The 24,337-nt window shown below is 35.6% G+C and overlaps 3 protein-coding genes across 4 annotated transcripts in view; 1 reads left to right on the top strand and 2 right to left on the bottom strand.

Moving 5' to 3' along the window:
* LOC110018425 (65-kDa microtubule-associated protein 3-like) overlaps nucleotides 1-24,337 on the top strand; it is a 75,804-nt gene that overhangs the window by 8,024 nt on the left and 43,443 nt on the right. The gene's annotated exons all lie outside the window — the stretch shown is intronic.
* On the bottom strand, nucleotides 2,229-3,883 carry LOC110018426 (cytochrome P450 94B1-like). Its single transcript, XM_020715736.1, has one exon. The coding sequence runs from the start codon at nucleotides 3,828-3,830 to the stop codon at nucleotides 2,352-2,354; it is 1,479 nt and encodes a 492-aa protein (XP_020571395.1). The 5' UTR covers nucleotides 3,831-3,883; the 3' UTR covers nucleotides 2,229-2,351.
* LOC110018428 lies at nucleotides 11,164-23,939 on the bottom strand. 2 transcript variants are annotated; one of them, XM_020715738.1, is made up of 7 exons: nucleotides 23,265-23,939; nucleotides 15,624-15,807; nucleotides 15,465-15,545; nucleotides 14,392-14,499; nucleotides 14,034-14,303; nucleotides 11,898-11,942; nucleotides 11,164-11,542 (listed from the first exon to the last, which is right to left on the bottom strand). In XM_020715738.1, the coding sequence occupies exons 1-7, from the start codon at nucleotides 23,753-23,755 to the stop codon at nucleotides 11,435-11,437; spliced, it is 1,287 nt and encodes a 428-aa protein (XP_020571397.1). In that variant the 5' UTR covers nucleotides 23,756-23,939; the 3' UTR covers nucleotides 11,164-11,434. The 2 variants fall into 2 exon arrangements, with proteins under 2 accessions (XP_020571397.1, XP_020571398.1); XM_020715739.1 differs by having other exon boundaries at nucleotides 11,453-11,542; nucleotides 11,866-11,942; nucleotides 23,265-23,937.

Here is a 24,337-nt window from a genome sequence, read left to right as displayed (position 1 = left end):
ATCAAATTATTAAAATGTGTGAACACTTTAGATATATCGGATCTATTGTTCAAAATGTTGGTGGCAAAGATGGGGATGTAATTAGCCAATTCAAGTTGGTTGGTTGAAGTGGAGTGATTCAGGCCTATTGTGTAATAGAAAAATACCGCTTATACCAAAAGGAAAATTTTATAAGATGGTGGTGAGACCTGCAATGCTTTATAGTTGCTCAGATACATGGCCGCCCGACCAGATGACTGCTCGGCTATATATATGACCACCCAATCATATATTTACATCTTAATAAAAATAATGAAAAAAGTTGATCAAAAACTGAATTTATTTATTATTTGAATGTTTAAAATCAATTAATGCAATTTTCTTAACAATTAGTAGAGAAAATTTATAATTTCAAATGATTTTGGTTTGACACAACATTGTATTTTTTTAGTCCTTCATAAAATATTGAATGATATAACGTGAAAGGTAAAGCTCTTAAAAGTTAAATATGTAAAATACACAACAATTGATTGTTGATATACTTATATAAATGGAGAAATTATAAGGTTTGGATGGTGCATCAGGGCAGCATCGGGACAACCACCGCTACATTATCATACATCTGATTTGTGGGAAATGTAGTGGCCCGTGAATAGTTGAATATGCCCCTTATTAATAATTATATAAAAATGGCAAGAAAAAGCCACATGAGAGCGTTTAAATATAGCTCTCTTCTTCCTCCTCTTTCATGTTGCCCTCTCAGCCATAGAAATTAAGCTTTCTGATCACCACTGTTATCCACCACTTAATAAAAATTCATGCACGTGGAACTTGTGCGCAGGCATGCATGAACATAGGACGGCTTGATCACATGATTCTGAAAGCTTATATAATTCCAAAGCTTCGGAGAAATAAGAGGATAATATAAAGGAGAAGAGAAAGGATGAGGAAGAAGAGAGCTATATATAAACGCCTCATGTGGCTCACGAGACCCTGCTTTCTGTCAATTAGTTTGTGATGGAGTTTCTTTTCTGCTTGGCCTCCATTGTTCTGCAACTTCTACGTATCAGAACTACAAATAATGGGACAAAATCTGCTGTATAATGAGAAGGAGCAGATTCCATTTATTAGCATTGGAGTTGCCGTTTCATTTCCTTCCCTTATTGATTATCATTGAGGAAAGAATATATAACAAAAAACAATGAAATTGTCGAGTGATATGTTTATGTGTGCTTGACTAGCATCTAAACTTAGATATTTACTTATAAAATATTTTAATTTCCTAATCATATCAAATTATATGCTAATAATTAAGGAGTTTTATAGATCAAAGTGTTAAATTTAGGCATTCCGTATTTAGATTTATAAGAATTATGTGGTATGTATGCCTTTAATCCTTAATTGTCTTCTTGAAAGCATGTCCCGATCGAGCCTGATCGAGGTTTAATCGAGCCGAATATATCATAATTTGGACTTGGCTTGGTATGGTTATAAGTTTTTTTGTTCGGTTTAAACTTATGTCGAGCTTTTATATATCGTTCAAGCTTGACTTGTTTAAATTTTTCAACAAAAAAAATTCAATAAATAATTTTACAAATTGGATGACAGCTATCAATTTATGCATTATAAACTATAAACCCTACACTATATTGAACTTTTTTCTCCTCCACATTTTTCTCTAAATCTCTCTCTTAGGAGATTTTAGTAGAATAAATTTGTGCAGCATTTAAGCATGACTTGGCCTAAATCGACAAAACAACTAAAAATGACAACTTTAAAACATGCAGAAACTTACTATCAATTATTTTTATATCATCTATAATACGGGCTCTCATCATGCTATCAACAAACGAGCTAATATTCTAGTTAATTAGATTTTTATTAAATAATGTATCTTATATGATGCGAGCTATCATTGAGTTTAATATTGAGTATTTAACATGTTAATTGTTGAACAACAAATGAGTGTGTTCGTGAACATAAATGATCAAGTCTGATTATGTTCATGTTTAATTCATAAAGACTTTGAGCTTTTAAAAATTGGCCAAGCTTGTTCATTTACTAATATAAACGAACATGACACAGTCTTAATTGAGCCAAATTTGAGTTGTTCATCGAGTGCATCATTGGTTCAGCTCCGTGCCCCGGGAGTTAGAGAGCTTGTGAGGAAACAAGTGAGAGAGAGAAAAGTCAAGAAGAGTGTGAGAGAATCCCCTTATTGAGCTACCCCATTTTCATTAAATAATAATAATAATAAGTAATAAATGAAGAGATACATTTATTGTTTGCAGATTTTCCGAACCTTCTAATTTAAAATAATTACTTAAAATGAAATATAGTGTACAAAATAGAAGAAAGAATGATTGTTGGGTTTAAAGACCCCTCTCTAGTATCACCACCGGCAAACCTCCGGCCATAAGGGTAGTCAAATGAGGCACTATCACCGGCGTTTCTGTTCCAACCCACCTTAATTGGAATCGACGCAAAACTGCCGCCGCAACAAACTTCATCTGAACCATCGCCATCTCCCTCCCCAAACATACTCTCGGCCCCGCCTGAAACACAGGAAACTTATACGGAGACACCCTCAACAACTCCCCCATCCATCTCTCCGGCCTATACTCTCTCCAATCCTCCCCCCATATTGCCTCCATCCTTCCCATTCCATAAGGGAAGTACGTAACTCTATCTCCTTTCCTAATCAACGTTCCATCTGGAAGAATATCGTCCGTAACTGCATGCTTTGAGTCCCAAGCCACGGGCGGGTAGAGCCTCATGGTCTCCATTAAGCTCGCCTCCAAGTACTTCAGTCCCTTCAAGCTCTCATAGCTCATCTCCTCCTCCTCCTCACTCTTTATCCATAATTTAAGCTCATTTAATATTTTTTCTTCCACCTTCGGATGTGTTGAAAGCAGCCAGAAGAACCATGTCAACGCCGACGACGTCGTGTCCTTCCCCGCCATGAGGAGGCTTATCACCATATCTCGGATCCATATCTCCTCTTTTACTCCATGAAATATCCTCCCTTTCTTAAGAATACGTGAAAGTAAGCTATTGGATGGATTCTTTGTTTCTGATCTATTTCTTAGTACAATGTCGGTCACTAAGCGATGAACGAGATCCACAGCCTCCCATAGGTGCTGCTCAGAGCCGATTCCCAGAGCTCGCTTAGCCTTCCACAAGAGAGCGATAGGCGCAGATCCTCTCGCCGCACTAATTGCTGATGCAACATCCATTGCTTCCTCGAGCTGTAAATGATCCGCAGACAACGGACCGACGAACATTTGGCATACGATGCGGAAGGTGAAGCTGCGAAGGAGCTTTTGTAGGTCGATTACTGTTCTTCCATCGGGGATGAGAGATGGGAGAAAGTGATGAGATAACTCAGGGAGGAGGATGTGGTGGATGAGGTCGCGGAGAGAGCGGAGGGTGAAGGCGTGGCTGGCAAGCTTTCGTTGGGAGAGCCAGAGATGACCGTCGGAGTTGAAGATGCCGCTGCCGAGGAGATCGCCGAGGATGTCGGTAAAAGCCTTGCCTTTGGGGTAGTTGGGGAAATTGGTGGAGAGGATGTGCTCCACATTGGAGGGATTTGAGGTGATGATGGTGCGGCGGGCGCCGAGGCGGGAGAGAGTGATGGTGTGGGATGGTGAGTCAGTGAGGAGCTCGGTGTACCAATGGAGGAGGCGGCGGCGGTTGCGGTAGAAGGGGATGAGAGAGCCTATGAGAGGGTGAGGGTGAGATTTGGGGCCGTAGTAGGAGGGTGGTGCTTTTGTGGGGAATAGGAGCTGTTTCAATAATATCATGACAAGGATAGTCATTATAAGGATGAAGAAGAGAATCATGGCTGCCATGGGTAACTTGTGCTGCTCAGTGCTGTGTCCTCTCTTCTGCTGAGAAAGAGATGAATGGCAGTACTCTGTAACTTGAATATATATATATATATAGAGCCTAGAGGTGTTAGGTTATGGTTGTTGTCGACACAACAGACAAGCTATATGGAATGACACCAACTGCTTCCGTTACAAAAATGAAAAAAAACATGTTTTTTTTATGGTAAAAAATATGAGAAAGTCGGCCGATTAATACGCCAAAAATCGCTGAATTAAGTTGTTTAATGGAAATTTTAGTCCTAAAATAACGTGTAAGAAATAGGTTTGAGAGCGTGAGAAATAGATTTGGCACGTTTAATTTTCCCACAGACTTATTTGATATGGAAACAGACAAACAGTTATGACTTCATATTTGAACTATCATAGCTCTTATCATCTATTCAAATTAATGCACATTGTAATGCGCTAATTTCAATGATTTATAAATATTGAGGGCTTAAGAATAATTATAAGAAATCATGAAATGCTATTTTAAAAGTTGATTTTGAAAAATAGCTTTAATAATGTTTGAAGATTCAGTGCAAATATCAAAAGAGCTAATAAGTTTAATTATTTTAGTAGCAATTTTAAGTTGACAATTCATCCTTATATATAATAATGGAAGTTCAAATAACGGTCAACCTTTTTAAGTGGTAATGCATTTAGTTATTGCAATTAACAACAAGCATGTGATCAACCACAATTGATCCTAATTTATTAAGGAAATTATTTTATAAATGATGTGCATGAGATGTATAATGGATAATTGAATTATGGTTTCCATATCTTTCATGCCTTAGTTTAACATGATGAGCAACTATTGTTCTTAGCTATGGAGTGGGTATCATTCCCTTTAGAGGGGGAATGTGTGGACCACACAAGATATTTGTAATTTTGCATTTTGTGGCCAAATACAATATCATGAATAAAATATCATTTCGAAAGATAAAATTCAAATCAATGATGGATTTAATCACATAATGATAGTTTCAAGATTCGAGGTTTATGATGGCAGCAATTTTTCCTTTGCCTTATATCAGTGAGATATGATATATTTTATTCTCGCATACATGTTCTCTGAAGTGACAAGACATTAGAGTTAATTACATTCTATACGAGATTATGATACGAGATTGTGAAGATGCTTCGAAGGTGAGGACTCACCTTTTAGCAAAAAAGTTGAGAAGTTTAACTCAAAACCAAAACTAAGGTGAGGGATACTTATAAGTGTAAGGAGTTCAAACCTAGTCTAAGGAGACAAAGTGAAACTTGTGAAATTCACTCCCTCAAATGAGTGGAATCCAACTCAACTCTTATAGGCTTACAAGCCTGCTTGCAGATTGCTACCACCTAACTCACTTGCACTTCAAAACCGTGATACCAGACATGTGCATAAGTGGATATTTAAGGTTATTATTAATTTATTTAACCCGTGTTGGGACTTATGACTCAACCTTAAAGATCGTGCGGCCTAGGTGAATATGCACGAACTTATATAAAATTTTATATCTTAAGACTTTTTCTTATTTATATTTGATTGATTTTTATTAAAGGTATCTTTGCGCCCCGTTTTATTTTGACTAAAATAGCCTTCTTAGCATTTGTCATTTTCATACCCATCTTTCTTGGTCACCCTTACTTAGAAAAGCAAAGGAAGAATGGAAAGCTTGAAAGTGGACAAAAATTTTAAAGAAATAAAAAAGTAGTTATGAAGATAGTTATATAGAAAATTTCTAGTAAAATAAATTGGAGGTGGACGGTCCAAAGTAAATAGGATTATGCTCAACCCAAGAAAATATACGAAAAAAATCTTATAAAAAGTCATTCGCAACCAAACCAAAAGATTAAATCAAATTTATTTTGTTTTGGAGTCAAAGTGAACTACTACGACGACGTATCCTCGTGACCAATTACATCATTGGAGATACCCAGAAAAGGTTTGATAAAATGGGTTATGCTTGCTTAAGATTGTCTTCATGAAAAGAATAGGTCCCATGGTGATTGTTACAACTCCTATAGGGGAAATCTCATGTCTGTAGGGAGTTCACTAAGCTACTGGGCAAAGGGTGAATCACTATAACCTTATAGGTTGCCCGCTCCTCAACAAAGAGAGCCTACGAAACAACTATAAGACTAAACAAAGGAGTATAGAAAGGGCTCAAAGTGGTTAGCCAACGATATGCAGGAAAAGTCCTGAACAGGTAGAAATAATAATGTTAAGATTTCACAGATTTGTAGTCCCAAGCTATGAAAAATCTAATTTTGCTCAGTTAGGAAAGAAGTAAACCCAACTCAATCAAGATTCACGTGTTAGCAACCCTTGAGTTGCATCGTTTATGGTATTTTAGTAGCCCTAAACTCAAAATAGAATCTAGTTATGCTCATATGACTCAAATTAGGTATAAGAAGGTATATTATGACGTACAACAACTTAGGGTATGATGGGGAGGAGGCCTACAAAGTGGAAAGAAGGGTGGGTGACCAGGCTACAAAATAAATAGCCCCACCAAGGACTCACAATCCCATTATGGTTGGGACTACCTCTAACACTTTAAATGTGCTAGACAAAACAACCTAAGCATATAGGGCATATGCTTGGTCAGCGAGAACACTTTCCTTCTGGACATGTGATATGAATGCAATCAACCAAAAAATCTTGAGCGTAGAGGGTCTATTAAATGCTCGAGTGATAAATCCAAGCAATTATGATTATTTTAAATCCAAGCTAAAAAAACAACAAGAAAAAAATAGGAAATAAAAATTTTGATTATAAAATCTTGAAAGTATTAGTCCTAAATTTTATTAAGAGTAAATACTTTTAATATTAAGATTTCATATAAATAAATTTTTGCCTAATAAGCTTAATCGTGGTCGTACCCAGTTAAACCACAAGCAAAGAAAGGCAAACAGGAAACACTCAATATTGAAATAAATACTCTAAATAAAAAATAAGAGGCCTAACATCATTGAGTCAGCTACAACCCTAAGAAAGGAAAAATATGGTAAGGCTCTACATATAAATGTCTGATCTTAAATCTATATAACAAATAAACTTTGAATTAAGATACTCGGCACGAGCAAAATAACTCATGATCCTTATCACATAATTTCTTATGTTAAGTACCATGGGAAGTCATGCCCATACCTTATTTTCATTACATACTCTTTTAGGATTCTAAAAGTACATAAGAAATGTGTGAAAATAAGGACTTGACCTGCATAAAAGATTGTTATTACATGCAATGAACAAGGAGTCAAGTCCTATGAGAGGAGCACCTGCATAAAAATTATTAGTTTAACTTATAAATCAAGCTCCACTCTATTGGATCTAGCTCTCTGGAAGAATAACATCCTAAATATGCTAGCGAATAAATCTCCAACTTGGTAAACACATAAAAGATCAAAAAAATATGATGGCTAACAAACATGTCATAACAATAATCACCAATACAAAATTTCTAACTACAACCTAGTCTGGTTCTAAACAAACATCTATAATGTGTTGTTTGTACATACATCTAAGTGATGGTAATGTGATGTAGGGATTGCAGACTTTTTTACAAAATCATGATGTGGTCACCAAGCTGAACTTATCTCAAGCATCTAAATGAGCTAGCACCCGTCAAGAGATGGAGAAAAAAAAAATTTATTGAATATCCATTAATATGTTAAGTTCTGAGAGGTTAGTAGATAACACAACATTATCCATGAATATGCACTATCAAGATAAGAGCCCTAAGATAAGTTAGAGAAATAAATAGAGAGGTATCCCCAGGAGAGATGGAGAGAAAAATTTTTATTGCTCAAGGGGAAAAAAATTGATGAGACGCCCTAGTTGAAATTTTATGCATCTGATTGAATATATTATTCTCTCTTAATATATAAGATCTTTATTTATACATTTAAGGCGACGCTTACTCGGCCAAATAAATAGTTACACAAAAAATATATATATATATATATATATATATACAATAATACATAACAATACAAAATATTATACCATACTATCATAATTTTACATGCCCAAAGCTTTCGAATAACCAAACAGTCGACATCCATCATATCCGAGTCCACAAACTGGTGAACAAATGCTCCCCCAAAATATTCTCTCTTTGAGTTGCAAACTCGTGAATGTCTCCCACAAATTCTATCGAGCCGGCATTCGAACAAATCTTGCCTGGATCCGAACACGGGTCAAATCTCCCCAGAACATGGGTTGCGACCGAGCTACCGAACATCTGAACATTCATAAATAATATTTAATTGCAAGTGAAAAGCCAAGTGGTCATATGTCCCTCAGAGTGTCCAGCATAAGAAGAAACACTTGCAACGCAGTATATATATTATCCCTCAATTTCAGAATCAGGGTTAGTTGTCAATGAAGACAAGCATAGGATCTCTGGGGCCAGATATAGTGGCAAGTGGGAATCTATTCCATTTGAGGTTTTCTTCTTTATTAATATATGAATATATTATCTATTATTTTTTTGGGTGGTTTAGGATATGATTGTATGGGGCATCTAATCTGTGACAACTGCAATCTCTAGCTTTGTGTGATTATGGTAGTTAGCACGACTAAAGAAGCAAATGCTTGATGACTTGAGCAATTGTACCCACAGATGCCGTGCGATTGGATGATGAATATATCATATCAGAATGTTCTGATATGTTTTAGAAATATATTTTGAAATTAAAATATATTTTAAATATTAGGGTATGTTCTATATCTAATAATTTAATAATACATACATACTACTATATTCATATGTGTTTACATATCTAATAACTAAATTTTAATTTTTACGTATATGTCGTCTTATCTGTGTATGAAAAGGTGTATTTTATTTTTTAAATGTTAAAATGATGGTTTTTCTTATGTGATATGAAAGATTTGTGTGATGTAAATATAAAAATTAGTATTTAGGCGTTACATATGTAAATGCATGTGAGTTGGGGGTTATGAATGTAAATACCCCTTTTTTTGTCGCATAGAGAGGTTCTTAGTTATCTATATGGCTGTCAAAAAAGCTCGTTGTTTGAGAACAGTTCATGTTCGGCTCGTCGAAGAGTTTGTGCTTAGTTCGTTTGATAAGCAAACGAGAAGAACACAAATAATTATTTTCGTTCGATTTATAAACGAACCAAACACGAACAACTATTTGTTCGATAGTGTTTGAATAGTTATTGTTCGAAATATAAAATCATTGTATATAAAAAACTAATCATATTTTAAAAATAATTATATACTCTAAAAATTATCATATTTTAAAAAAATTAAATCCTATAAATTATAATCTGATCTTCAGGTTCGCCTCTTAGGTTATATTAAATTTTATAATTTCATATTTAGCTTCAGGTTTGTCTCTTAAATTATTTTTTATTATATTTTTTTTTAATTTTATTTAGTTTTCTTTGAGTGAAACCTAGTTTTCGGGAGTGAAATATTGTATATTGTCTCTATATCTAATTTTTTTATGAATGAAATATGATATTATGGTTTAATTGTGAGCAGTGCTTCAGTTATTTTACATTTGATTGTGATTCATATAGGTTTAAACATTAATTTCTTACAGGTTCAAGTTTTTGAAAAATTTTGAATAATTCGAACAATACAAACAAATTTGTAAGATTTCGAACAATTCAAATAATTCCAATTCAAATTCAAATAATTCGAATAATTTGAACAATTCGAACATTTCAAACATTTCAAATATTTTAAACAAATCAAACCAAACACGAACGATAACTTTACAAATAATTTCAAACACAAGCTTATTTCAAACAGAAGTAATTTCAAACGAACCTAACACAAACACGAGCTCCGTTCGTTCGTATTCGGTTCGTTTACACCCCTACAGCTGGGCTGCCTGCATAAATCATACCACCCGAGCCAGCCTACCTATAGCTCATATCTACTATAACTCTTGCTATAATATACGTACAAAGAGGTCCTAAACCCTAACATTACGACCCTCTTTGCATAATTGCTACAAGCTAAGTAGATTTTTGAATAACAAAGCACCTACATGCACATATATTATGAAAGACTTGCATATAACCTACCACTCAATTTCTGCATATTTGCAAATCTAACCCCTAAATTTTAACTTTTACAAACATGCCGCTTGCCAATGAATGAAAAGGAATGTATCACTCTTCAAAAGTCATAGTAATCGTTGTTTCTGTTGTGATATGAAAGATTGAGATGGTATAAACATAAAAAGTTTATATGTTACATAAATTCATAGGATTTGGGTAGGTATGTATAAATGCCGCATATATTATAGTCTTTTGAGGACGGTCAATTTGGTATTTGGCTTGTAACTTTTCTAACCATCAGATCATATGGTCCATCAAAATCCCCCTCAATCGTATATAAATTTTTAAGGATTTTGGTATCTTAATAGCCTCAAAATTGAGTTATCATAAGCTTGTTGGATTCCTCTCATCGAAATACTCAATTTGACTATAAATATATCAATATTAGAGTTCATTTGACCCTTCAATTAATGATTGAAAACCTCCAAATCTGCTTCAACAGCTTGATTTGAGCTTGACTATACCCGAATTGAACTAGTTTTAGAGCAGTTGGGTTCAATTTGCCAAAACGGTCAGTTTGACCACGGATAATCTTGAATTTGAATTTAAAATTTTTATCGCTCAAAATGGATCAAGCTTCGTTTATACAATAATAATGTCTTCATGACACGTCAACTATAAACTCAAAGTCGAGGCGATATTCATTACTAAAAATACACCAAAGGTTAAAATGATCAAAATTCAGAAGATTATGTAAAATTTGAAGTTTTAGAAATGTAAATATGAAAGAATCGAGTGGCATCTATGACAATATTCCCAAAAAGAAGCATTTACAAACATACCACCCAATTCTCACATATTTACATGCCTTAACACATACACTTTTCTCTTTATATGTATCACACAAACATTCAAATCACGGCAAAATGCCACCATTCTTAACTTTTCAAAAACTAAAATACACATTTTCAAGCATATGCAAGATGGTGGATATGCCAAAATTGAAGTTCAGGCTTAGATATGTAAATACATAAAAAATGAGTGATATGAATGTAAATCTTCAGAAAAAAAGTTGCCAAAAATGAACTCTTAGCACCATGACATCGAAAACATATTGTCACAGATAAATAGTCCCACATCGGCTAAGTGTAGGGCCGAAAAGTAGTATTTAAGTCCTGGACTGCCCACCACCCACAAGAGCTCTTTTGGGAGGTGACAAATGGTATCAAAACAGATTACTGTCTGTCAGGTGTGTGGACTCTCCATGGTCCAGTGGGATTCTCGGTGGAGCCGATCCGTGACGAGGGCGTCACGTGATTGGGTGGAGAAGAATGTCACGAACAAATAGTCTCACATCGGCTAGGCGTAGGGCTGAAAAGTAGAATTTAAGTCCTTGGCTGCCACCACCCACAAAGACTCTTTTGGAAGGTGACAATATGCAAAATATAAAAAATTGAAATCTTATAAGGCAGAAAGTCTCACTCTACATTTCATATGCAGAATCAGAAAAATATTTATAAGTTCTTTAGAAAATTTACAAAACACTACAATGAAAACATGTATTTACAGAGAGTTTTAGAACATATATTTTCAGCTATAGCTTCCATTACAATTTCCTTCTGAATGTCTGATTCATCAGAACATACCTTCAGCTGAGGAAAAAAAAAAAAGCAAAATAAGTAGATGTAAAAATAATGAATGAAATTTGAAAAAAAAAGGAAAGATTTACATGAATACGACTCAAATCCTACATATTTACATATCTAACAGCTAAATTTCACATTTTATATGCCACTCACCCGGGCATGAAAGGTGCATTGCACTTTTTAAAAGTTAAAATGGTGGTATTTTTATAATATGCGAAAGATATGTCGGGTATAAATGTAAAAAAGTAAAGTTTAGGTATCAGATATGTAAATACATAGGAATTTGAATCTATGATGAAATAAACTAAGATGAATTTAAATCATTACACCTTAATAGATGATCCCAAAACAGCTTCACTACCTCTTGAACCATCACTTCCAGCAGGTTACTTTCGATATCTCCTTCCTACGAGAATTTAACACAGAAATTGAATGATGAACAGCGGAAGCAACAATGAAATAGAATTAAAATACTGGAAAGATCTGAAATGAGAATATTAAAGAGATACATCCTTAGTATGCTCCACAAAATGACATTTTCATTATAAATAGTGTATGCACTAGAGCTACCGGCACAAATCTCAAAGAGAACGAACAGCCAAAAATAAAAAACTTCTCCCAAGGGTAAACAATAAACCGACAAGTCACCGTCAAGCAGGTGAAGCAGGTGAAGTTGCGTCTCTAAACTTAAGATATGTCAAAGCTCTGGAAATGGTCTCTCGCCTAATAGCGACAAGATGTACAAAAGGTGAGAGGCGTAACTCATCTTAGCAACAAGTTTTATCGGATATCTCACAGGAAACGACAAGACCCGACTGCTTTTGCCGCGGTGGATGAGGTTGTCATTCGACCGAACGCCTCGGCCGATCAAACACAAGATGATCGCATTCTAGAGAATCGATCAACTAATTACCTCCATATCAAAATTCAAATTTTAATACCAATATGAAATGAAATCCAAATAATTTATTAGAGTATTAACCATATTAAGAACAATTCCCACAAATGTTCCCTCCTTTCTGTAATTGTACATAATACGCCTCTATAAATAAGATGCAAAAAAACGATAAAGGGAACACCCCGGTTTTCTCCACAATAACTCTTGTTTCACTTTATTCTCTCATTCACTTGACTCTAACTCTCTAGGCGTGTTTACACAAGACAATCCAAAATCCAAAAAATAGGAATGTAAATGAACAAAGTATCCAACAAATTATTCATTGCTCGAGTAGATAAGAGTTTGCTCAAGATCATCTAATCGAAAAAGCTCGAGCAATTTCATAATTATTCAGTTGATAAATGAACAACTTGAACAGATTATTGTTCAATTCATTTATGTTCATGCATAGTGTGGTTTAAGACTTATGAATAAACTCGTTAAGAACTTGATTACAACTAGTTCATGAATAGTATTATTTAAATATTGGAAAAATTACATATCTAGCACACAATTCTTATGAATTTACATAACCCACACCTAAACACTTAGGTGCTTAAAACCCATCCATGAAAAAGTGTATTTCACTTTTAAAAGGCGGTAATAGTGCTATTTTTAATATGATTTTGAAGCTTTCAGTGATGTTTGTAAATATGAAAGTTTAAATGTGAAATATATGGATAGATAAGAACTGGGTGCTGTATATGTAAATGCCCTTAAATATTTATTTTTTACGCTCAACAAGCTTTATTCGACATGATTCGTTTAATTTGTTAAAAAGCTGCTTGTTAATAAGTTCAATAAACCCAATATGAACCGAACTCAAACAGAGTATTTTAAACGAGCTTGAGCTCTAACACATTTATAAATGCTCAAATCGAGCTTGAAGAGGCTTTCAATAACCGAGCTCAAGCTCGAATAAATACCTAATTATTACCATAAAATAATGGATCCAGTATGTTTAAAGGTTGATTTTCAACTCCATAAAAACATTAATCATCTTTAGTCACAATAAAATTCAATATGCGCATGAAGAAAATAATGGCAATGGAAAAATGGCAACACAAAATCTCCTTTATAGAGACCACAAGAAAAAATTGAAAGGAAGATTTACATACATAACTCTTATGTATTTACATATAACACCTAAACTTTTATTTTTTACACGTGTCACCTTATCTACACATGAAAATGTGTATTTTACTTTTTAAAAGTTAAAATATTGGTATTCTTCATGTGATATAAAAGATGGGGCATTTACATACATGGCAAACAATTCTTATGTATTTACATATCTCACACCTAAACTTTTATATTTACACCTACATCAAAAAAGAAAACACTATTGCCATTTTCTTAACATGAAATATACTTTTTATGCATAGGTTTAAAGCACCAAAATGCAAGTAAATATGAAAGTTTAGGTGTGAAATATGTACATACATAAGTATTCTCCTAAAAGATTTGGGCGGTAAAAATGCAAAAAGGAAATTTTTTATGTTAGATATTTAAAAAGAAAAGAATTTGATGGTATTTATGTAAATGCCACACAAAACTCACCTTCAAGAGCCTGGCAATTTCAATCATTTTCAAAGATAATTCAGAAGCAACCTCTCCAGTCGACTTCATATAATCAAATCGATCAGCGTGCCTTAGGACGAGCCTCATCTTATCGCTCCTTAAAGTAATACATTTGGTATGCCAAGCTCCCACAACACTGAACCGCTCACCATAATATTGCTTACCTATAGGCCATCTGAGCCCTCCTTTCACATCTGGATCTATTATAGCAGACATTACTATCTTGTTTAGAGCTTCATTTTCCTCATTCTGGGAAGAAGGTTAGAAATTAAAAAAAAAAAAATAGTTTTGCAAGCAAAATTTAGTTAACAATTACGCAATATGACAAATGTCTCACATCTATGATTTTCATTTTTCTTCTGGTGAACAGAAAAAGCCGAAGATCGAGCTTCTTGTAGAGGCAAGAAATGTCAGCCACCAGATGCCGCACTATATTTTCTTCAATCTACAATGCAAAACGAAAAAGGAAGATTTACATACATTCCACACAATTTGTACGTATTTACAAAACTAACAACTAAACTTTGATATTTACATTTATACTACTTAAACCATGCATGAAAACAAGGGCTAAACATGAAGAAAGAGATACTGTCATTGCCCCTCTATTACAAGAGTTCAAATTAGGACTACTATTACTTATGATCAAGAGCTTTTTCTCTTGCTAGAATGGCTAATAGCAACACTCTTTTCCTTCTTAAAGAAACCAAAGAACTTGTTTACAAGCACTCTGAAAAAAATTCTTTTCTTTTCTTCTTTAATGACACTCCTCTTCTCTTTTTTTCTTTTTATGCCTTCTTCTTGGTTTTTCTTATTGTGAGATGCTTTGTAGTTAAAGATTATATAATTTATATAACAAAAATTTCATTTTATAATATTAAAAATCAACCACCATTCAAAAACATCTATTTAGAACTTTGTGGTAGCCTCTATTTAAGACTTTATGATAACATCTATTCAAAGCTTTGTGTTAGAAATTTCATATTGTTGAAATGAACCCTCAACTTTTAATAATTCTAAATTAAAACAAGATAAGCTGCTTATCCTGAATAATTCTAAATGGTCCGTTTGGGGCAGCTTGTGCGTTTCAGGATAAGCTGCTTATCCTGAAACGCGGACCGCGGGACGGCCGCAGGGGTCGACCCGCGTCCTGCGTTTAGTGTAAAAACCGAAACGCAATTTCAGATAAGCTGGCGAAACGCGCGAACCAAAAGGTACGGCGACGTTTTCAAAACGCCGCCCGCACTTATAAGCTGCCCCAAACGGACAAGTCTCATTCAAGATAGTTAATGAAGTTTTGATTCCACAATTAATAAAAATATGCAATTAAACATAATATATGATCTCACAAAAGAGTTGCATTATAAACCAAAGCCCCTATAAGAAATCATAAGAAAAAAAAATGGTTACCTTGTACAATCTTAGTTGTCCACTCTCTGTAATGGTACACTTGCATGTAATTGTTAAATCTGGTCTGTGCTTATCAGAAATCTAATTTAAAAAGATAAAAGTGTAAAAGTAAGGATATCTCTGCACTAATAGAAAACAAACAATTAAATGTGCAAATACCAGAATATGATAATGGTCTTTCTGAGAGTGAAATGAAAGACCAATTTTGGGAGCAACCGTAATTTGGGCATTTTCCATGTGTGAATGTGGAACATTTGTACAGAATATTTTGCGCAGTTTGTTGGTAGAATTAATTGGTGCAGATGCAGCCTTCTTGATGTAATCGAGGCTAACTGAAGAACCTCTGCAGTGAAAAAGAAACCAACAATTCATTAATTTGATTGGACTCTATTTTGGTCCATGTTATTGTAATTATTATGCGCTGAGAATTGTATTTGGTTGTAAATCTCCATTAATCCCGCAAACAATACAACATGAAAAAATTAAAGGAGCATCTGCTTACACACCACACCATTCTTTTATATTTACAAATCCAACACATAAACTTGTGAATGTAATCACAAGCTCTAAAAGAAATGAATCTATTCATTAAAATAAACTTAAGATTGAGTAAGAATGGTTATACAACAAAAACAACACTTATTGAAGATAAGAAATGAAAAATAGAACTGGATGAATTGGGCATATAAAAAAATGGCAGAGAACAACCATAAGAAGAGGATAAAATGGAGGAGCATTAATAAAGCCAAGATCAAATATATAGTTGGAATTAGTGTAATGATCAATTAACCATGGAAAAAAGCTGACACAGTTTTAGGGTCCCAATAAGTATTTTGGGAGGTGGATTTAGAGGGATGGTGGTTGTGGAATAACAAGGGAATGAGAATGTGGGAGTTCAATGACGTTTGGAAGGGGGATAAGGGCGTTCGATGACGATGACACCATTCTAGAGTTCTTAGAAGGTGTTTAGGAGGTGAGTTTAGCGGGGAAGTGGTTGTGGAATAATATAGGAATGAAAATATGGGAGTTTGATGCCGATTGAAAGGGAGATAGGCCGTTCGACTGCTGTCCGCATTGAAAACAGCCGACAAAAGCACAAACGGTGATATGCAGATGGAGAGGAGGGTACACTTGAGTGATGACATGCTCTTGTGACCACTAAATCCTGTGGAGCCAGCTCATGCGTCATTCTCCCGGTCAAGAAGAGGCTTTTTATCTCATTTGAAAACACCCGGATGTCATTGTCTAATATTTTTTCTCACAAAACACTTACAAAAAATTTCAAAGTAGCAGTCTAACACGCATATCTAGCCACATTTCTGGAACTGCACTCTTGAACTGAACTAACACTTGGTATCCAACTTATTCTATGGAACGTTCCAACAATAGCTCAAAACTCCTCATCTGTACCTGAAGTGATGGCACATTAGACACTCCTTAGCAATGACAACCTAGGAGGTAGATTACACGTCCGAAAATCTTGAAATCCTCTTAGTAGAGCAGCTATATATCTGGTATCAACTCCTCGAGCTCATTGCACACTTGGACAATCAATGCTAGTCCTGCTAGTACTCTTTTCAAGACATGCAAAAATATAGTTCATGCCACCACATGCTCATACTCCTTATGAATGCCCATTACCTCTAACTCTATTGAGTGAGAAAAATACCAAAAAGTTTCTTAATATCTATCATAACTTCATATTTTTGCTACCAATATTGCTTTAATTTTTGTTTTGTCTGCAGGAAAACCTATAAGAGAAAAATATTAAAGATTTTAGAAGTTGAAGTGACAGTGTCGCAATACCAACCTCAACCCTACAACGCTATGTTAGAGATTTTCCCAACAAGATTCCCAAGAGCAATGAGCCAAAATGCTAGACCAGAGCGTCACAGCGTCATTATCAAGCACCACAACACTAGGCTCCATAGTGTCACAACGCTAACGTGGATTGCACTTGAAGCCAAAAGCTAGAGAGCTCAACACAGTAGCATTGACACTAAAGCCTCGCTGCGCTGTGCCAGTGCCGCAATGATGTAGCTAGAGTGCCATGGCATGATGCCAAATCAAGCAGTTATTTGACTTTAATTCAAAATTTCAAAATGGGAAGAGGAGTTGTGGACATACAGGAAGTACTGATTGGGGTTTAAGAGTGTATATGAGTGTGTTATATGGGAGGCTTGAGGGAGTATTAAGTAGAGTGTGAGCATGTGCCACTAGCCCCAAAGAAAATGTGAGAATGCAAGGAAGAGAATGGGAGCAAGGAGAAAGATTTGGGGATGACATCACAGAGCAATTTGGAGATTATAATTAAGAGAGTCAGGTTAATTATTTCCTTTTTACCTTCTTGGATTCTTGTATCGTGCTTTGTATTTGTGTGGTTGAAATGAAAAAAATTATAGGTTTTTGTTGAAGAGCATGTTAGGCTAAGTGCTTGGGTATTTGAATTTATTAATTATCAAGTAGATTAAATATATCTTAGAGTTTTCGTGCTAGAATCTGTTAGACCGACGCATAAGGTCAACTTAGTCTTTTATGCGCCTAAGGGCAATTTACACTTTTATTATTTATTATTATGCGGTATAAATAAGGCTAACATGTTTAGGGTTAGGATTATGATGTGAGATTATTGTCTTGAGCCATAGGGCAAGAATTTGGGAGAGATCGCCTCCATCTCGAATTGTAGGTGCTTATCTTTATGTATTAAAATTGTGTTTTGTTTTGATGAAATTGTTTACCCTAATTTTTGTGGAAAATTGTTTTGTTTCATATCATAATAATGCAAATAAATAGTTATTTTTCTTCTAATCTAATTTAGCATGTAGAATAATTATTCATGTGTCTAAAATGAATTATGATGTTGTGCTATAAACGAAGTCCAAATGAATAAATGGAGTAAAGCAACTAAGGTTTGCAGAATGGATGTATACCTACTAAACTCTAACAAATCAAATAGGGAGATAGAAAATTCCATTCTGTTATTTTAAAGTGCACATGCATATAATTCTTTGGGTCTTTAGAATTAGGGTTTTAGTTATTGATAGAGACTAGAAGTTAATTTTGTTCTTGATTGACAATAACCTAATTCTGAAATTTAAAATTTCTGAAATCTGTGTTGATAATTTACAAATCAAGATTTTTATTTGATTTTTTATTATTAGAAATTTTTCAAAAAAAAAATAAATTTTCTCTTAATTGAATAAAAAGTAGTGTTTGTGAATTAGTACTTAAATTCTGAAATTTAAAATTTCTCAATTGACGTTTACTTAAATCCTCATGGAAATGATCTTGGACTTAAATCATTAATATTAGTTGAATGATACATACATTTGTATTAAATGCGCATAGGTCTGGTTAGAGTCCTTTCAAGACGAGAGTACAATGCACTTTTCATCTTTGCTAAAAAGAATATATGCTCTTGTAATAATCATATGTGTAACGATCGTATAGTAAGGACGACTAATAGGACATTACACACATCCCCGAGTACCATGTTACACCACATTTGCTCCTAGAACTTGTATCCAATATAAAATTTCATGAGAAATCTTCTATCAACAATGATCATATTCCATTTCTTTAACTAAGATATAGAATAAAGTCGAGTGTGTTCTTGTGTGACCAAGTTTAACTTGTCGATCATTTGGGTAGACAACACATTCTCGTGACTGTATCCATTGATAATGATATTGCATATAATTCCCTTCACAATGCAAATGGTAAGAAAGATGTTGCCAATCCAATATTGCTTCGTCATGTGCTCAACTTGAAGGACTCATCAAATCATCAACATCTCTCCCTCGTTGGTTGGAAGCTGATACTCCACTCTGACATCTTCATTCTCTTTTGTGTCACTATCTATTTCTTCAGCTGCTCGCTTCTCAATGAAAGAGACCACCAATCTATTTGGGCAATCGGATACAATATGCCCAAAACCATCACACTTAAAACACTTGCTGGCTGAAACAAATTTTAGAGTGTCAGTGATCTTCACCATTTTACCACTCAAAAATGATTTTTCCTCAGGAGGGGTCGGCTTGGGTGTACTTTTCTTGTTTGATCTTATGGCTGACTGTGTATATAAGATGTGACGATTACCAGGTGATGTTGCTATTTTTTTTACATTTAAAGCTAGAATGTGTGCATCGAGTAGGGACCAATACGACAACAACTTCACCGAATATTGATAGATTATCTTAGTTATCCAAGTTACCTCGTCATTATGTGCTTTTTAGATTCATCCAACTCACGTTCCAACATTAAATGATCGAACTCAACTATGTACTTCTCCATAGAAGAATCTCTCCAGCACAAGTTGTGGAGTTCTATAAATATATCTTCTCAATAATATGAGAGAAGGTCTTTGCACAAAATTTCCCATTTCATCTTAAACTAATTAATTATCTTACTCTTTCATCTCTACTGTCAAAGATGCTTTAATTTTTTCCACCATAAAGAAGCATCCTTGTTGACTTTAATGATTGTTAATTTAACTTTTTTTTTCTTGAGGAACACCTTCCGTACTCAGAAATTTGTTTTACTGTTTAGAGTCACTCGAAAAAATTGTTTGAATCCATACAACCTTCAAAATTTGATAAATTCATCTTTACTCCTCTTGGCTTCTTCTCTAATATTTATTGCCAAATCGATGTGGCACCGATTCTTCGTCACTTAAAGCTTTTTGGTGAAGGAGATTCACTTCCTCATCTTGATCTTGCGAGTCACCGTTGTGGCTATGCGGACATTATCAGGTTGTCGCCTCTCAAATGCAATAAATTTTTATTGCAGCTGATGGCTTCTAGACACCTCTTTCAGTGTTTCTCGTAGCCAATATTTTGTATTTTTCTACTGGTCAAGATTTTGACATATGTAGGATTGTAAATCAAAGATTGATTGAGTGCTTAGGATTTTGTTGGTGGGTGTCGAGGCGGCTTTTTGTGGAGGTTTAAGTTATTAAATTTTAAGTTTAGATGTAGGAAAAACAAAACCCTAAAAAATTTTGGTTTACAGAGCTCTGATACTACATGACACCATTTAAGAGTTCCTACAAGGTGTTTAGGAGGTGGATTTAGCGAGGTGGTCGTATTCCTACAAGGTGTTTAGGAGGTGGATTTAGCGAGGTGGTCGTAGAATGAGAAGGGAACAAGAATATTCGAGTTTGACAACATTTGGAAGGGGGGTAAGCATGTTTGCAGGTGACGACATCATTCTGGGATTCCTAAAAGATGATAAGAGATGAATTTAACGGAGAGGTGGTTGTGGAATAACATGGGAATGAAACTACGGGAGTTTGACGATATTTGGAAGGGGGATAAGGCGGTTGTTCAGGCAAAAGAAAATGTGGAGAACCACAAAGGGCAAGGTAAGGACGTTAAGGAGGTTACACCACCAATTCCTGAATAAACTACAGACACACCACTTGTAAAATTAAGGCTCTGTTTGGCGCAGCTTTTATCACGCGGCGCGGTAACAAATCGTGAAAAGTTATTGTTTGGCTCTCGAGATGTTATTGTTTGGCCCTCGGCTTCGCGGCAGAAGGACGTCAAAGCGGGCGGAAAGCGGGCCACGGGATTGACCCCGCGGCCCCAGCTTTCGCCCGCTAAATACCTGCTTTCGCCCGAAAAATCCCCCAAATTGCCGCCTCTGCCCTAGCGTTCTTCTTCCCGCGCCCGTCTCGCCTCTCGCCTTCCCGCCCTCCCCCACGACCGCGCCCTCTCCTCTCGCCTCGACCAGCCCTCTCGCTTCTCGCCTTTGACCTTCGACCAAGTAATCGATCTCTTCTCGCCTTCACTTGTAATCGATGAAAATATGGAGTTCATTGCCGCGCCCTCCCATCTCGTCTCGACCAGCCCTCTCGCCTCTCGCCTCTCGCCTTCGGCCAGGTAATCGATCACCTGTAATCGATGGAAATATGGAGTTCATTGCGATCTCCTCTCATTTGTTTTGCGATCACTTGTTTTCTTGATCTCCTCTCATTTGTGTTCATTGCGATCTGAATTTTGTATGGAGTTTAATATTTTATAAGGATTTCTCTGGCATATGTATGAAAGGGATTTGTTTTCTCGCATTTGTGTTCATTGCAAATTTGATTTCCATCGTTGGAGGGATTTTTCACTTATTTTCTGCAATCTTTTTTTTATTTTCTGCTGTGCAAAATGGATGTAGAATGTAGATTTGAGTTCATCTTAATGCACGATTTTTCTGTTAAGAAATATGTTGCTGTATTTATGAGTTCATCTTAAGAACCTATGATCATATCAGCTTCAGAGTTCATTCTGAATTAATATGGATGGAGCTGTTGAAATAGCTTTTAATGTTATTATCTTCTGTAGAGCTGTTGAGATATCTTTTTAATATGGATGGATCATTTTATTGTGTGTATAAATATGTATAGTTTAGGTCTTAAATTGTTTTATGACCCAATGAAGTTTGAACTACTCTGAAAGGTTATTGCTAGTGTTGACAAATTAATTTTCATAATTATGCTGTGGTTGAAACTGAACTAGTTCAAACCATGTTTTTTGCTACAATGCTCAGTCTGATTAGTAGTGATTTGGCCTTAATATTTATATAGCAAACTCGAGATGTTTTTATTGTTTGACTATCATATTCCATAAAATATATTTATTACAAATACAATTTGCAATTACATATTTAAATTTTTTACATATATACATAAATTTTTTAAACAGTTTTACCAAACAGGGACACCTTGGTCATTTCTTCAGAAACAGCTGCCCCACATCTGTTTTCACACAGCTGCACCAAACAGATAGCCCGTTTCCCCGCAGCTGCTTCCCCGCAGCAGCTTTCTGAGGTTGCGCAGCTGCAGCTGCGCCAAACAGACCCTAAGAGAATACAACAAGTCCTTGGGCAGAAATCTTTAATCCTCAAATTACGTAAAAAAAAAGCTAGCTGCCTTCAAACTATAAAACGAACTCGTAGATAATTTTCTGATGGGAAATAAGTCTAGTTAGTTGGTTAGAATGTTATATCAAATATTTTGAGTGGTTGTTATGTAAAAATCCTGAAAAGAAAAGGAAAACAAAAATCAAAACAGATAAACAAATTTTATTGAATTTGATAAGCAAGCGGACTTGTGACTGTTTAGAACCCAGAATTGCGTTATTGTTCGTGATCCCGAAGCACAGATCCAAAATTGCTCAGGACCATAGCTGGATCTGCAATTCCACGCAATCTCAACGAACCACCTCCCACATCACAATATCTCCCTAATTGTGTCTTCAAAATTAAATTTTGTTTTACTCTACACCAACCCTCACTTAAGATTATATTAAGTGTAAATCTTCCTTATATTAAACCCTAGTTATTTTTAAATCTGAATTTAGCTCGAAGATTGTTAATCGATCAAAAATTAATATGAATTTTGGCTCAGATCAAAATAAAAGACCCCAGATCAGCTTGAAATCGAATACTTAACAACGCTCGTGATGTTAGAGCTATGAATTTATTGAATTTAGCTCGAAGATCATCAATCTCTCAAAATTTTATTCAAATTTTGGCTCGGAACGAGAATTGATAGAAATAAACAAGCCGAGTTACAAGCTAATATTTTGAATCAATTTTTTTCTAGAGCCGATTTTAAGCCGATCCCAACACGGCTCGAAATAAGACAGTTAACAATCCTACTCTACACTTAATCCAAACTAGAAAACTAAAAACAAACAAACAAAAAACTGCAAAACATAACAAAGAAGAGTGATTTGCGATTTCCACCACAATTCAACAAAAGATTTACTTTTCTTCTAGGTTCGTGCAAAGGCAACCATCTCATCTTACCCAGGGAAGACATTCTTTCCAGATTTAGCCATAAAGTACAGCTTCGCCTCCTCATCTCCACCATGCTTCAGCTCGTCTCTCGCACTCGCCGCAGCCGCGATCAAGTCAGGCACCACCCTCTCCGTTATCGAAACCCAAGGCGTCGTATCCTGCTCTTCACCAGCACTCTCCTCCAATCCCCCGCCGCTCACGAGAACCAGCGGCTTTTCACCATCCCTCTGCTCTATGGTCTCCCAGTCAAAAGGCTCTAGCCGGAAAGAGACAGGGATAGGGTCGCCGTCGGCGGCGGCACCGACAGGCCACCACCGGAAGATGGAATCTGCGGCGTATACGATCTTTCCGGCACCATGGCGATCTTGCCGACGGCGACTAGAACCGAGATTTAGGGTTTCCTTGAAGCGTGGGTTGAGAGAGATGGGAATTGGTGAAGGGGTGGGAGCTGATCGGTCGCCATCCTTGTGATGCCGCTTGTGAGGGGGAATGTAAGCCATGGCTGGGATTGAAAAGTATTGCTCAAAAAATTGATTTTTTATTCGATCACTCCATTTTTCAAATAACTGAACTTCTGATCATCGGTAAAGATTCCAGCTTTTTAAAGTTCTGAACTTTTGATAAATGGACGTCATACCAAACGATTCAGCACAGGAGGGAGAGTAACTGAGTGAGTCATCAATAAATATGGAAGATTGGGTTCTTTGGGATAATCGGACTTGATCCAAAGACAACCAAATGGGCCAAAATACGCAACATAATTTGGACTTGGCTTTTATAATTGTAAAGGCTAGTTTGAGGCAGCACTTATGCGTGGGCGTTTTGAAAACACCACGGTATTATTTGGTATCATTTGGATCGTGCGTTTTGCCCGCTTATCCAAAAATGCGGTTTCATTTTTATACTAAACGCAGACCGCGGGTCGAAACCCCGCAGTTGACCCGCAGACCGCGTTTCAGGATAAATAGATTTATCGTGAAACGCACAAGTTGCCCCAAACACACCCTAAATTGTTCTTGTTCGACTTGAGTTCAAGCGAGCTTTCACATATTGTTCGAATTTGATTCTTTTAAATTTGTCAT

The sequence above is a fragment of the Phalaenopsis equestris genome, unplaced genomic scaffold, assembly GCF_001263595.1.
Source record: "Phalaenopsis equestris unplaced genomic scaffold, ASM126359v1 Scaffold000022, whole genome shotgun sequence".
Lineage (NCBI taxonomy): Eukaryota > Viridiplantae > Streptophyta > Magnoliopsida > Asparagales > Orchidaceae > Phalaenopsis > Phalaenopsis equestris.
Note: the sequence above shows the minus strand (reverse complement) of the source record. Positions and strands in the feature narration are given on the sequence as shown.

Coding starts and splice junctions, on each gene's coding strand:
- LOC110018426 (XM_020715736.1), bottom strand. CDS start 3,830: ATGGCAGCCATGATTCTCTTCTTCATCCTTATAATGACTATCCTTGTC.
- LOC110018428 (XM_020715738.1), bottom strand. CDS start 23,755: ATGGCTTACATTCCCCCTCACAAGCGGCATCACAAGGATGGCGACCGA. Junction 14,500..15,464: donor GACAACTAAGATTGTACAAG/GTAACCATTTTT, acceptor TTTGCATTGTAG/ATTGAAGAAAATATAGTGCG. Junction 11,943..14,033: donor AAATTGCCAGGCTCTTGAAG/GTGAGTTTTGTG, acceptor AAATTCTCGTAG/GAAGGAGATATCGAAAGTAA.